Raw genomic sequence first — 13,957 nt, 5'->3', positions numbered from 1 at the left:
CAGCAAGCTTCTAGCAACACGAATGTCTGTTGTCTTGGGAGACTTGGTTGATCCAGACCAAACCTGTGCCATTGTGGGAAGGAAGATCAGCGACAGTCTCATGCTGATCCGTGACACCATTTGTTATGCAAGAGACAGAAACATGCGACTAGCGGTCCTAAACCTAGACTTTGAAAAAGCCTTTGATCGAGTCTCGCACCAATACCTCTTCAGGGTATTGCAAAAATGTGGTTTTCCCCAAAAATACATCAATTGGGTAGGACTGCTATACCGAGACATCTACAGCAAATTCATGATTAACGGGAATTTATCGGAAGCAATCGAGATCAACTGCGGTGTACGTCAAGGTTGCCCTATGTCTCCCCTTCTCTATGTTCTTTGCATTGAACCTTTGGCACAAATGTTAAGAAAAGATAGATTTGTCGAAGGCATCAATATCCCAGGAAGTGGGGGACAAATTACCAAGTGTGTTTTGTACATGGATGATTTTAATATTTTGTGTACTGACCGCGCATCTGTTGAAAGAGCCCTTGACTTGACTGACCTGTTTGGGAGGGCGTCTGGGTCAAGGCTAAATAGAGAAAAAACACAAGTGAAGTTTTATGGAATGTGGAAAGAGACAGAAAAGGCAGGACTCCCGCTGACGGTGTTAAAGACAGACCAGAAAATCCTAGGGATAAAATTCAATGCGGATGGAGGAGGCGAGACCAACTGGGATGACGTGACAAGGAAAGTTAAGCAAAAACTTGTTTTTTGGTCACTAAGAAAACTGACAATAGAGGGGAAGGTCCTAATCATCAAAGCGATCATCCTCCCAATGCTTTTGTCAATCAGTTTAATTTTTATGCCTAAAAGAAACGTGCTGTTACAACTGGACCGAGCCATCTTTCGCTTTGTCTGGGGCTCAAAGTGGGAAAGGATAAAAAGAGATACAATGAAAAAGAAAAAGGAAAAAGGGGGGAAAGGAGTGCCTGACCTCCAGCTTTTCCTGGGAAGCAAATATGTCTCTCTCCACTTCCAAAACGCTGTGGGCCCACCCAACAACCCGAAAAGTCAAGCAATGACCCGGTTTTGGATGGGCTCATATTTGCGGAAGCTAAAGCTTGTACCAAACAATCGTTTGATTCCAGTTTCATTTAACTTGCCACCAACACATCTCTTTATTCGGGATTTTTTGAAGAAGTTTGATTTGGAAACACAAGAATGTCACACTTTACAAAACCACAGGGCCCTTATTGCTATTGTGCAAGAGCGAGCTACAGTAAGCCCTGTGCGGGGGCTTGCGTTTGGCGAATCCACAACGGTTTGGAGCAACGTCAATCATCCTGCCCTCCCAAACAGACTACGAGACTTGTCATGGATGGTGGCTCATGAAGTTCTCCCAGTCAGAGCTGTAATGCACCACCGAGGAATGTCAGCGACTTCGACGTGCCCTCGACCTGGCTGTGGCGCCCAGGAGTCGGTGAGGCACCTTTTTTGTGAGTGCAGCGCTGCCAAGGTCTTGTGGACAATGGCCGAACAACTAGGAAAGTTCCCGGACTTGCCAGCAGGAGAGGTCCCTGATGCACAGTACGTGCTTTACGGGGTGAGTCGGTCGAGGAGGCATCGGAACGACTTTGCCAGGGACTGGCTCACTCTCGCCGCCATCAAGGACGCCATCTGGACCTCCAGAAACCTGCTGGTATGGAGGTGCAGGCAGATCCCCCCCGTGGCTGTGCTCCAAATGGCTGCAGATACCATACAATCTGCGAGCGGCGGGCCTAGGACGCAGCCATAAAGAAGACTCGTCTGTACCCACCCGGAGGGGGGAGCCGGAGCTACGCTGTGGGAGTCCCGGCAGCAACGGCCTGGGTTGTGGAACCCAGAAGGGAGAGGACCCACGCAGAAGGGAAAGGACCCACACAGAGGACTGGAAGAATGCTGCTTGGGAGGGTGGGATGGCAGAGCTATGCCCTTGCACAATAGTATTGCCTTTTACACGCTGGTTAACTACTGTTAAAAGAAAATAACTCTGAAATTGTTTAATTGATGTTGGAAATGTCAGGAAAAAATGTTAAAACGTCATATCGTCACGTCATATTGTCAAATATAAAAAAATTGTGAATATGCTTGATGGCTGTTTTGCTGCTGTTGGTGTCAGTGGATTTGTTCAGACCGAGGACAATCGACTTTGGCCTGGACGGATCTATTGACAATAACAAAGATGTTATATAATGAAATTGTGAATATGTTTGATTTTCGAGAAGGTTTGTTCAAACCTCACTTTGTGTTTGCTGTTAAAAACGTAATATTGGAATATAATATTGTGAATGTGCTTAATTGCTGTTGAGATTGTCATGATTGTTTTCTGTTTTTAGTGTCAATAAATTTGTTCAAACCAAAAAAAAAAAAAAAAAAAAAAAAAAGATGCACAGCGAACACAAAGAAAAAGAGATAAGTGGTTAGGAATCAAGCCAAAACCTCAGCCCCAGAAGAAAGATTCAAAAGAAGCTAACAAAATTGATGACGCTACAAAACGTAAACGTTAAAAGCATGGTGGAAAGAGGAGTTCACGTGGCTTGTTGCAGGCGACGCAACGCAAGCATTGCGTGAATGAAGATGAGTAAATACAGGTACAGTGGAACCTCGGTTTTCGAACGCCTTTCAGTTCGAACAAATCGGTTCTCGACCAAAAATTTCGAGACATTCTTGCTTCGCTTTTCGTTCAAAAAATCGGAGTTCGAACGCCGGTACGCTACGGGTGATGCTGAGCGGCGTACGGGTGTAGATTGCCCCCACCCCTCGCGAATAACAGTTGTCATGTGAGCGGGCACTTGTTTTTGCTTTCGTTTTGAATATCGGTGAACGGAGTGTTTTAAGCCCTAATTTATTGAAAAAGAGAAATACAGTTTTATACCTATTTTTAATAAAAAATGTGTTTATTATACACAAGTGTGCGTTATACACAAATAAATACGGTACAACCCATAATGTATATATGTAATATATATATACAAAAGTCAATTCCATTGAAGTTGGGAAAAAGTTTAAAATGTCAGTAAAATTAGAATAGAATGACTTGCAAACCTTTTCTAACCCATATTTAAATGAATACACCACAAAGACAAGATTATCCATGTTCAAACTCATAAACTTTATTTCCATAAGCAAATAATGATAAACTTAGAATTTTATAATTGCAACAAGTGCCAAAGTAGTTGGGAAAGGGGCTTCTTCACCATTGTGTTACATCACCTTTCCTTTTAATAACACTCAATAAACGTTTAGGAAGTGAGGAGACTAGTTGTTGAATCGTTGATAGTGGAATCCTTTCCCATTCTTGCTTTATGTACAGCTTCAGCTGTTCAACAGTCCGGGGTCTCCTTTGTCTTATTCTGCGCTTTATAATGCGCCACACATTTTCAATGGGAGACAGGTCAGGACTGCAGGCAGGCCAGTCAAGCACCCGCACCCTCTTACTACGAAGCCACGCTGTCGTGAGACGTGCAGTGTGTGGCTTGGCATTATCCTGCTGGAAGAAGCAAGGGCGCCCATGGTAAAGATTCTGTTTGGATGGCAACATACTTTGTTCCAAAACCTGAATGTACTTTTCTGCATTAATGGTGCCTTCACAGATGTGCAGGTTACCCATTCCTTGGCCACTCATGCACCCCCATACCATCACAGATGCTGGCTTTTGCACTTTGCGTGCATAACAGTCTGGGTGGTTCTGTTCTTCTTTGGACCGGAGGACACGACGTCCACAATTTCCAAACACAATTTGGAAAACTGACTCATCAGACCACAGAACACTTTTCCACTTTGTATCAGTCCATTTTAGATGGGCTCGGGCCCAGAGAACCCTGCGGCGTTTCTGGATGTTGTTGATGAATGGCTTACGCTTTGCAACATAAAGTTTTAACCCACACTTACGGATATAGCGTCGAACTGTATTGACTGACAGTGGTTTTCCAAAGTGTTCCTGAGCCCATGTGGTGATGTCCTTTACACATTGATGTCGGTTCTTAATGCAGTACCGCTTGAGGGCTCGGAGGTCACGGGCATTCAATAATGGTTTACGGCCATGCCGTTTACGCACAGTGATTTCTCCAGATTCCCTGAACCTTTTCACAATATTATGGACTGTAGATGATGATATCCCTAAATTCCTTGCAATTGTACTTTGAGGAATGTTGTTTTTAAACTGTTCAACAATTTGCTCACGCAGTTGTTCACAAAGAGGTGAACCTCGCCCCATCCTTGCATGTGAATGACTTAGCTTGTTCGGGTCTCCCTTTTTTATACCCAGTAACAACTCTCACCTGTTGCTAATTCATCTGTTCACCTGCAAATAGTTGGTTGATTTCCATTCATCCACTTTCTGAGTAGTTATTGACACCTGTCCCAACTATTTTGGCACGTGTTGCTGTCATCAAATTACAGAGTTGATGATTTTCTCCCAAAACAATAAAGCTTATGAGTGAAGACAATAAATATGTTGTCTTTGCTGTGCATTTATTTAAATATGGGTTGAAAAGAATTTGCAATTTACTTGGATCAATTTTTATTTGCAATTAACACACTTTCCCAACTTCATTGGAATTGAGTTTTGTATGTGTGTGTTTCCTCAGCCCTCCGACCCGGCCCCCGTTGCCGTGGCGACCCCTCCGGCCGTGCTGGTGGAAAGCGGCCCGGTGGTCTACGACGACGCCGAGGATGACGAGGAGGACGAAGAGGACAAATGCATGAGCGCCATGGAGATGATGGGCAGTCAAGGTCAGTGGGAGGTCGAGAGAAACTTTTTTTTAAAGAGAAAAATTTCCTCTCATCTTTTAACGAGCGCCTCCGGTCACTCACTCAACTTAGCAATTAGCACCTCCGGTTGACATTAAATCGACCTTCAGTTTGAACTTTAAGAAAAACCGCGGGGGGGGAATAGTGTCCGACGGTAGTCTCTCGCTGTATCGCTGTTTACTTTTGGCGGTTTCGATAGGATTTTTGTGTTCTGCGTTCTGATTGGCTAATAGTCGCTCCGCCCCTTTTGCCTCTGCGTCAATAACGCTGCTGTTTAAGTTGTACACGTACGTAAAAGAGCTTGACGAACCTATGTGTTTTCAATGTTGATTATCTCGAAAAACCGTTATGTCAAAAAATGCTCCGGACGCACAAAAAAAGGAAGATGCTTTCTTCTTCTCTCCATGCTTAAGCAGGGGTCTCAAACTCAATTGAGTCGGGGGCCGCTGAAGCTAAGGTCCGGGTGAGATTGGGCCAGATGGGGTTTTCCACAAAAATACCGCTTATAAAAATAATCTTCTGTTCTTAAAAGGACAGTGTTGTCAAGAACCAGAACAGGATCAGGACCCAAACGCGTGACGTTCTCACTTAAGCCTTTTATTTTACGGGAAATGGGGAGTCATGCACGTTAGGCAGTAGTCTGGCGTGGAAAGACAGGAAACCAGAGGCCGACGAGATCGATTCCAATTGCCTGAGTTGATATCGGACAGATGGGGTCGATACCGGTGAGGACGGACGGACAGGGTTGATATCTAAACCGGATATCGAAAATAAACAGGACAAACAAGACGGGAACGAAAACTGGAGAGAATAATAAACAGGACAAAAATAGACGGGAACAAAACTGGAAATTGATATTAAACAGGACAAAAATAAACGGGAACAATACCGGACTGGAAATACCAACAGGAAAACAGCACCGAGTCAGAACCCACATCTTGCGGAGCAGAGGTTCGTTGACAGACTGACAATGTAAAAGAGAGAGCACTGAGCTTAAAAAGACGGAAAGCCAATCTGTTAATGAGCCGCAGATGGCGCTACACAGGCGGGGCCAATTGGGCGCCATGTCAACCGTGACAAGTGTTTTATATCTGTCCACTAGATGTCACTGTCATGTGTAGTGCCACCAAAAATGAGTCCAAAGAAGACTACAAACTACGGAGACTGAAAGCGGGCAAAAGTCATATTTTCCTTTAAATTTTTACCCCAACTTTCTCAAAGAAAGATGAAAAGAAGGTAGAAAAGGAATAAAAAAAAATAGGGAAGAAAAAAATAAGAAATAAAGGGAGACGGGAGAAAGAGAAGTAGGGGAAAAGAAAGCAAAAAAGGGAAAATGGAGAAGGAAAAAAGAAAAGAAATTCAAAAGTGAAAAGAAAAAAAAATGCGGTTTTTTTTTCTCTTTTTAAATTTTTTTTTTTTCCATTTTTCTCTTTTTCCTTCTTTTCCTGGTCCTTTTTTCGCTTATTTATCTTTTCAAAAGAAACAAGTTGTGTTTTGGTCTTTGAGTCACCATACTTTGTCTTCTTCTGTTTTGTTTTCGGTGGCACTACAGAATACAGCGACCTCCAGTGGACAAATGATGCACACTGTTTCTTTAACTTTCATATTAGGGCAGATACCTCAAACCATCATTCTAGGGGCTTAAAGGTACACTGTGCAATATTGAGTGCCTCCTAGTGGTACAAAAAAACCTAAATTCAGTGAAAAACAAACCTAGAAGTGAATTATAAGAATAAAATACATGAACTATCATATTAATGTTAATTTTTGTAAATATTCATTGGTCGGGAAATTTTTATTAGTGGAATCTATTGCTAGCAGTCGCCGCCATGTTCGTCTGGCACATTGCTGCTACGCTGTGCTCATTTGGCACTGGTTTTCCATCGCATTAGACAATACAGTGCCATCTAGTGGTAAAATATTATACAATGTACCTTTGAAGCAAATAGTACGTCTGCGGCCATTTTGATTTCTTGTTTTTTCTTTCTGGCAGATTACGGCTACGACGATTACGATGACGGCTTCTAGTATTTCTCCTTTGACGACGCACCAATTTGCACTTTTGAAGCCTTTACGAGCCGGGACACAAGATGGCGTCCGCCAGGACTCAAAATGGCGGCATCTGGTTCAGGACAAAAGGCATCGTGAGTTGACTTGACGTCAAAAGCTTCACGATGTTAACTAGCGTTTAACACTTTTACTTCCTGTTCAGACAGGAAGTAGCTTAACAAATGTTCTGTTTACAAATCGAGGTATTAAAAAAAATAATTATTAGCATGTTTGCTAGCATCATGCTAGCTCTAAGACATAATTTAAATAGATATACTTATAACATAAATATGAATTTAACAAACAATGGAAGGAAGGTTTTTTTCTGGACACTATTGAATAAATATGAATTTCTTTTCGACTTTTATTTTGTTTGCTAGCATCTTGCTAGCTTTTTGTTATAATTTAAATTGATATTCTTGTAACATAGATTTTATTTGACACAGGCAGCAGTCTTATTCTTTTCAAAACTTGAGAAACCATGGTATACAAACGCTATTAGCATGTTTGCTAGCATCATGCTAGCTTTTTGCTACAATTTAAATAGATTTTTTTAAAGCGTCAATATCACTTTTATTTTGATTTGACAAGTAAAGAAGGAGGTGTGTTTTTTTCCGGACACTTTGCAGATCTAGGTATTCAAACTTTGTTAGCAGGTTTGTTAGCATCATGCTAGCTTTTGTTATAATTTAAATAGATGTCTTACGACATATGTGAATTTGATTTTAAGTTGAAAAAACAAAAAAAAAGTGTATTTTTTTCTGAACTCTTTACAAATCAGGGAAAAAAAACACTATTAATTAGCATGTTTGCTAGTACCTTGTTATCTTTTTCACTATAATTAAGTATTCTTATAATGTTATTATGATTTTGATTTAGTAGAAGTTATACTTAGCAAATTAACGTATTACCAACGCTTGTTTATTTATTAGCATGTTTGCTAGCAGCAAGCTAGCGTTTTGCTATCATTTAAATATTTTTTTCTGTAACATAAACAATACTTTGATTTTATTTATCAAACGAAGCAAGGGAGTTTCTTTTTACAGTTCAAAGTTTACAAATAATATTTTGTCTGGCATCATGCTAGCTGTTTTTGCTCTAAATTCTTATAACATAAATATGATTTTGAATTTAATTTGTCGAACAAAGGAAGACTGTATTTTTTTTCTGAACACATTACGACCTAAGGTATACAAGCACGCATGCTAGCATCGTGCTAGCCTTTTTCTATAATTTAAGCAGATATTTATGACGCAAATATGAATTTAAAAACAGTGGAAGTAAGGTTTTTTTTTTCTCTGGACACTTGAATAAGCATGATTTTTTTTGTGGAGTTTGACTTTTTGGGGTGATTTTAATGTCAGAAAGTGGCCACTAGGGGTGCCGGTGAGTTGAAGGTGGTGTTATGAAGCTACATCTTGTGTCCCATTCGATATTGTTAAATATAATGGGACATGACGTGACGAGCTAAATCACATGGCATGTGACACATCCCATGATGCCTCATATCGCTTTTCACAAGTTTTTTTTGACAATTCTGCACGCCAAACAGGAAGTTCTTACTGCACAGTTGACACACTATTTAATTGAATAAATATTTTCAAGCACGCAAGCAATTTTTTTTGTGTTCTGTGTCGTTCGGATGCAATCTGGGATCGTTTAGCCGAATCCCAAATAGATCCATCTTGATTCGACTTCATGCTGACAAGGGGGCAATATAGTATGACACTTTCATTTATTCGAGTTACGCGATATTTAGAGTCGCAACTCTGGACAATTCCAGCTGCGCACGTGTGTGTCTGTCCAATTTTTTGTGTCGCTGCCGGTCTGTAATTGCTTGCAGTCAGATGTGTCCGTGTGGCGCAGACGGAGAGACGATTTAATTATAGGGAGGATGGAGAAGTCTGCAGCGCCCACCTGTGCACCTGTAAGTACTTTTGGATTTCCTGACACCAAAAAGTTTGGTTGTGCGCTGATTTTCTGTCTCCCAGGGTGAGAAAATTGAATCTTTCGAAGGATATTAATCAATGTCATATTATATGAAATGAAATGATCTGCATTTATATAGCGCTTGTTAAGTCAAGACTTCCCAAAGCGCTTTACAGTGTGCTTCACATTTCCCAATAGCGGCCGTGCAGCCATGTAAGGCGCTAACCTGCTTATTGGGGGCATTAGGGGTTTAGTGTCTTGACCCTGACTCCCACCTGTCCCGTTTTTGCACCTGTTTTTCCTCTTGTCCGTTCCTGATCTCCCAGTTTGTCTCCGGCTACGACCTGTTTTTGATCCCGACCACGTCTGCTCTCCCGTCCGGGCTTACGACACGTTTTTGATCTTGAAGGATTTTATACATTTGACTATATGAAATGAAGTGAAATGGTCTGCATTTATACAGCGCTTTTCAAGTCAAGACTTCCCAAAGCGCTTTACAGTGTGCTTCACATTTCCCAATAGCGGCCGTGCAGCCATGTAAGGCGCTAACCTGCTTATTGGGGGCATTAGGGGTTCAGTGTCTTACCCAAGGACACTTAGACATGTAACAGGGAGGAGCCGGGATTCGAACTGCGATCTCTTGATCCCAAGACGAGTGCTCTACCTCCTGAGCCACTGCCGCCCCTAATATCATAGTCTTTACTTCCCTTCTACATATACCGGTGGGAAAAATGTCCCATCAGTAGATAGATAGATTAGATAGATAGATACTTTATTCATCCCCGTAGGGAAATTCACACTTCCAGCAGTCTACCCCGTTGTTTGTTAACAGATGAACATTGTCCCTAGGGGTGCTTGTAGTGGAGCGGATGACGTCACGCCAGTCCAAAAGTTCGACATCCCTGCGGCAGATGGAAAACTTTTCTTTGTGAAAATCCAGGGATACACCACCTCGTGTTAGCAAGTCCACCCCCTCTCCGATTCCCCCCGGCTTTCGTGTCTCTGTTTAGCGGCGTTGAAGCCGGATTGCTCCGGGTAGCTCCGGGTGGCTACACGTTAGCGTCCGGAACGCTAAACGTGAGCCACGTTTCCGCAAAACACAGCAACTGCGCTCCCTGTGCGCTTCGATGTTTTCCACCAGCACTCGATGATCTTATTTGGTCGTGAGTTCGCATTTACCATGATTACGGATGGTACCGAAGACTTATAACGCCGCTAGCCGCTTCGCTAGCTCCGGCTCTTCTTCCACGATAGGCCCCTTCATCACGCCGGCACGAGAATTCTTTAAGGCAAGGAGTTGAAATTCCTTGAATACACGCATTTTTTGTGCGCTAAAACCCATGTCCATAGGATAGAAGTAATCCATAGTGTAGTTGTCAAAACGGGAAGAAAAAAAAACCGAAGATAGGAGCAGACAATAAAACAATAGGGCAGCTGCTGGAAAAGGCAGCCGCTCGTGGCAGCGATTTTCAAAAATGTGTCTAATTTTGTTTTATTTGACCCCAATCAATTCTCAGATATTTTATATGAATTATTTTATATTTATTTTCAGCATTGAAAAAAAGGCAAAAGTATCTCTTTCAGTGAGGCAAGATTTGTACTTATGTATTTATTAATTTTAATCATACAAAAATAACAGGATAGGTGAGAAATTGGGTCATCAGGGAAGGACTCAGTTTAGAGCCGCTTTTCCTCCACTTATAGAGGATTCAGCTGAGGTGGCTCGGGCATCTGATAAGGATGCCTCTTAGACACCTCCCTCGGGAGGTGTTCTGGGCATGTTCCACCAGCAGGGGGCCCCGGGAACAATCCCAGGACTACGGCTGAGTCCCATTCTTCGCACTTTCACTCGCTATGTGCCCTAGTCACTCGGTTTGCGCGTTCACGTGAAAATGGAGTGTGTCCCGATACTCTCAAGTCCGAGGCAGAAGTGACCTCAAACCATGTCGTAACCACTTCAAGACCGAGGGGGCTCCCTACCTCACTTGGCGGCGAAGTGACTACCCAGAAGGCTTTGCGAATTCTCAATATCAACAAACATGCCCGGAAAGGAACCGCACAAATGTAAGTAGTTTTCCACAACCACGCATGTATTTGCAACAAAATGTATTGAGATATCTTAGTTGGACGTAAATGCAATAGAAAATCGTATTTTCGCGTTAAAACATGAACATTGCAAAATCGCTACTTTACGAAGTGCACAAATCTACCAAGGGAGCTGCCAAAAAATAATCTTCACGCTACAAACTCTAAAGTAGGATAACTGCAGAAAATCACGGTTCAGCCCATCCCTGTTTGTATCTTAAACGAGTCGTGCTTTTACATGTACATGGCCAGTCGCTAAAGGAGCATAGTCAGAATAACGTTCTGGACATACGCGCTTGTTTACTGCACACAATTTCGGGTGTCGTGTTTTATTTACAATATGATTATTTCATGTGAGATCAGAATGCATTAGTTTTCATCATGCATTATGAGTAATGTCTCCGAATTTCACGTGGAAATACAGTTGAAACAAATTACTATCACACAGTCCACTGCCTTCTCTGTAAACACATATTAAGTAAACTAATTACCTTTTCAAAATGTTGTCCAAATGTGGAGACAATTCTAAAGCATATGTGATGCTGGCCAATAGAAGGCTCTTACAGCCATAAGAATAACATGTCAATTTTGTGTATCTATTCACTATCAAATAATTATCCAGAACACATCCTATAATTTCTCACATCAACTTGTTGAGCATCCTATACACAGTTGTTTTTGTGCAATACACAAGCATTAAGTAATTCTTGTTTTTTCCACCCAACCTAAAGGCCAATGTAGAACGTCCCGTGGAAGAGCTGGCCACCATCACAGCTACCACGCCATCCACACCGACGGGCACGTCGTTGGCATCTTCTAATCCGGCGCCAAACCCCAAATCACCCAGAAAAAAAAGGAAGCACGATACACTCCTTGACTTTTTGAAAGCGGAGTCTGCCGGAGTGAGGAAAAGGCTCGAGGAAACTGTGGCTAAAACTGAGCGGTTCCCGTCCTTTTTGGGAAGCTCGTGGACAAATTTCCAGAACAGTGACATCCCTGCAATGTTTCCCTTTGTTTTATAAAAGGAAAATATTTTATTTTATTAAGAACTCAATGAAGTTCCAGTTTGTGTTTTCCAGCTTTATGGAAGTATTGGTATATTTTTGTTACAATTTGTGACATATTATTTATTTACTATTATGTATTTCGGCCCAATGTGATTTTGTTTTTCTGAAAGTAAACTATTATTTAAACTGGAGTGATTTGTAGTTGTTTTCTGTCCAACAGTCACATAGTTCACACACAGTATCTCACATCATTATGAAATAAACCACCAAGGTGTTACTCAAAATAAAGATGTTTATTGAATAGTAATGCAGAAAAGCACGGAATGCAAATGTGGGTCTGACTTCCAAAGCCTAAAACATGGCTTTTGGGCAATTTATTCCATATTAACTGTGGACAATTCTGTGTATCGTGGACCTGGGAACCCTGAAGACCCGTGACACCACACGGTAGGACAGACCGTGGGCCAGCCAGTATAGGCCCTCCAGCCATGGCCCTGTTCCCTCTTTAGCAGCTCCTGCAGGGCCCACATGACCTTCTTGCTCAACCTTAAGTCCTGAATGAGTTTTGACTTCACATCGAACCATAAGCACAGGATGGGAACATTCCTGTCCAACCTGTCCACGCTTATGGGACAGCCACTCTGGAACACAATAGATAACAGACAATTTAGACATAAATGTGGGCATAGATGATGTAAGCATCATGAAAACATGTTGAAATGAGCTTTTTTATATCCAATGACAACTCTTTTGAATTAAATTCCTTATGAACCAAGGTTTTTGGGTCGTACAGGGAAGTTTGGTGACGATATTATGTCAGCTTAAGGGTCAGGTGGACTGTTCTTGTGTTTGTTTACTTTTCATCATGTCACACACTAAAGACCCCTACTATATGTCATAAAATGGCATTAAGATACTAATAAGTAGATTGCCATTTATGTCTACACAAACATAAGGTATTATGTGAACGTGCATTGTATGTTAACTTTTACTGTATTTGACCGAACGGGTCATTTTTTTAATGAGTGTACGTACCTTGTAAAGATGAATCAGCACTACATAGCGCCGAAGCTGTCTTCAGTATAGCACATTTCTCCTCCGTTTATTGGAGACACGGAAAAGATGATGAGCTTTCAGGCAATCGGTAATAACACAGCAGTAGCGGGCATTTTTAACATTGCACGAACTCTCCAACTGACACACTACAAGTTGAGACTCGAGTTGTTTACATGTGACGTAGACCAATACGTCACTGAGGTCTACAGCCAATTAATATTACCGCCATCTCCTGGACAGGGGTGGAACCTTGCAAGTCTTGTCCAAGCCATCTCCGCTTTGCACTTCACTCGCGGAGGGCACTCCTCTTCGAGGGACCTCACTGGAGGGTCCTCAGGGCCGAGTGAGAGAAATGGGATTGGGCCTACGTCTCTTGGCTGGCCTGGGAACGCCCTCAGGATCCTGTCGGACGAAGTGGCTCGGGATAGAGAGGTGTGGAATTCCCTGCTGAGGCCGTTGCCCCCGGATACGCGGGAGACAATGAATGAAGGAAAGAAACAATAACGGAAGATGATCAAAATTCACAGGAAGACTTTTCACTTCTTTCTTGTAAGTTTCTGGTCTGTATTTTCATTACTATGGCAACCAGCAGTAGAATAAGGGAGTTGCCCTGAGTGAGAGTCAAGCCCAGAGTTCCCATCACAAGTTTGAGTTTTCCCCAGCACTTCACCGCCATGGCATACAGTTTGTCAATTTGACTTTCGAATTTTCCGCATCAGACAACAAAATGGCATTCTTGTTCGTGGCTACCATGGAAATAGGGGAAAATGCTAACAACATCAGGACCAGAACAAGAATGTTTATACACATCTGGGGAGTTTTTCCTGGGGCTGCCCCGCGTTGTCTCCCTTCTATTTAGCATTTTTCGCCTCTCGGACCTCCCACGTGGCACGCCCTTGTCGACTCAATGAGATGTAAAAATAAGCAACCGGACCAGTAGATGCCTCCTCTCGCCCACGCTCCACACCCACGCCGGGGATTCGGGGTGCTTCCGGCCTGAGGGGAGCTTCAACGTCCAATAGGAAGACCGAAATTGCACGGTGAACTTGGGGTTCCGG

The 13,957-nt window shown here is 42.4% G+C and overlaps 1 protein-coding gene across 2 annotated transcripts in view; it reads left to right on the top strand.

Moving 5' to 3' along the window:
- brf1a (BRF1 general transcription factor IIIB subunit a) overlaps positions 1-8,434 on the top strand; it is a 102,292-nt gene extending 93,858 nt beyond the window's left edge. For both annotated transcript variants that reach the window (XM_088355057.1, XM_088355055.1), the window contains 2 exons: positions 4,611-4,755; positions 6,767-8,434. In XM_088355057.1, the coding sequence (XP_088211183.1) occupies positions 4,611-4,755; positions 6,767-6,801 (180 nt within the window). In that variant the 3' untranslated portion in view covers positions 6,802-8,434. The remainder of the gene's footprint in view (positions 1-4,610; positions 4,756-6,766) is intronic.
- The last annotated feature ends 5,523 nt before the right edge of the window (positions 8,435-13,957 follow it).

Source organism: Urocampus carinirostris, chromosome 15 (assembly GCF_059441175.1).
Source record: "Urocampus carinirostris isolate Australia breed hairy pipefish chromosome 15, RoL_Ucar_1.0, whole genome shotgun sequence".
NCBI classification, from domain to species: Eukaryota; Metazoa; Chordata; class Actinopteri; order Syngnathiformes; family Syngnathidae; genus Urocampus; species Urocampus carinirostris.
The sequence above is the reverse complement of the archived record's forward strand: the minus strand, read 5'-3'. Positions and strand labels throughout refer to the sequence as shown.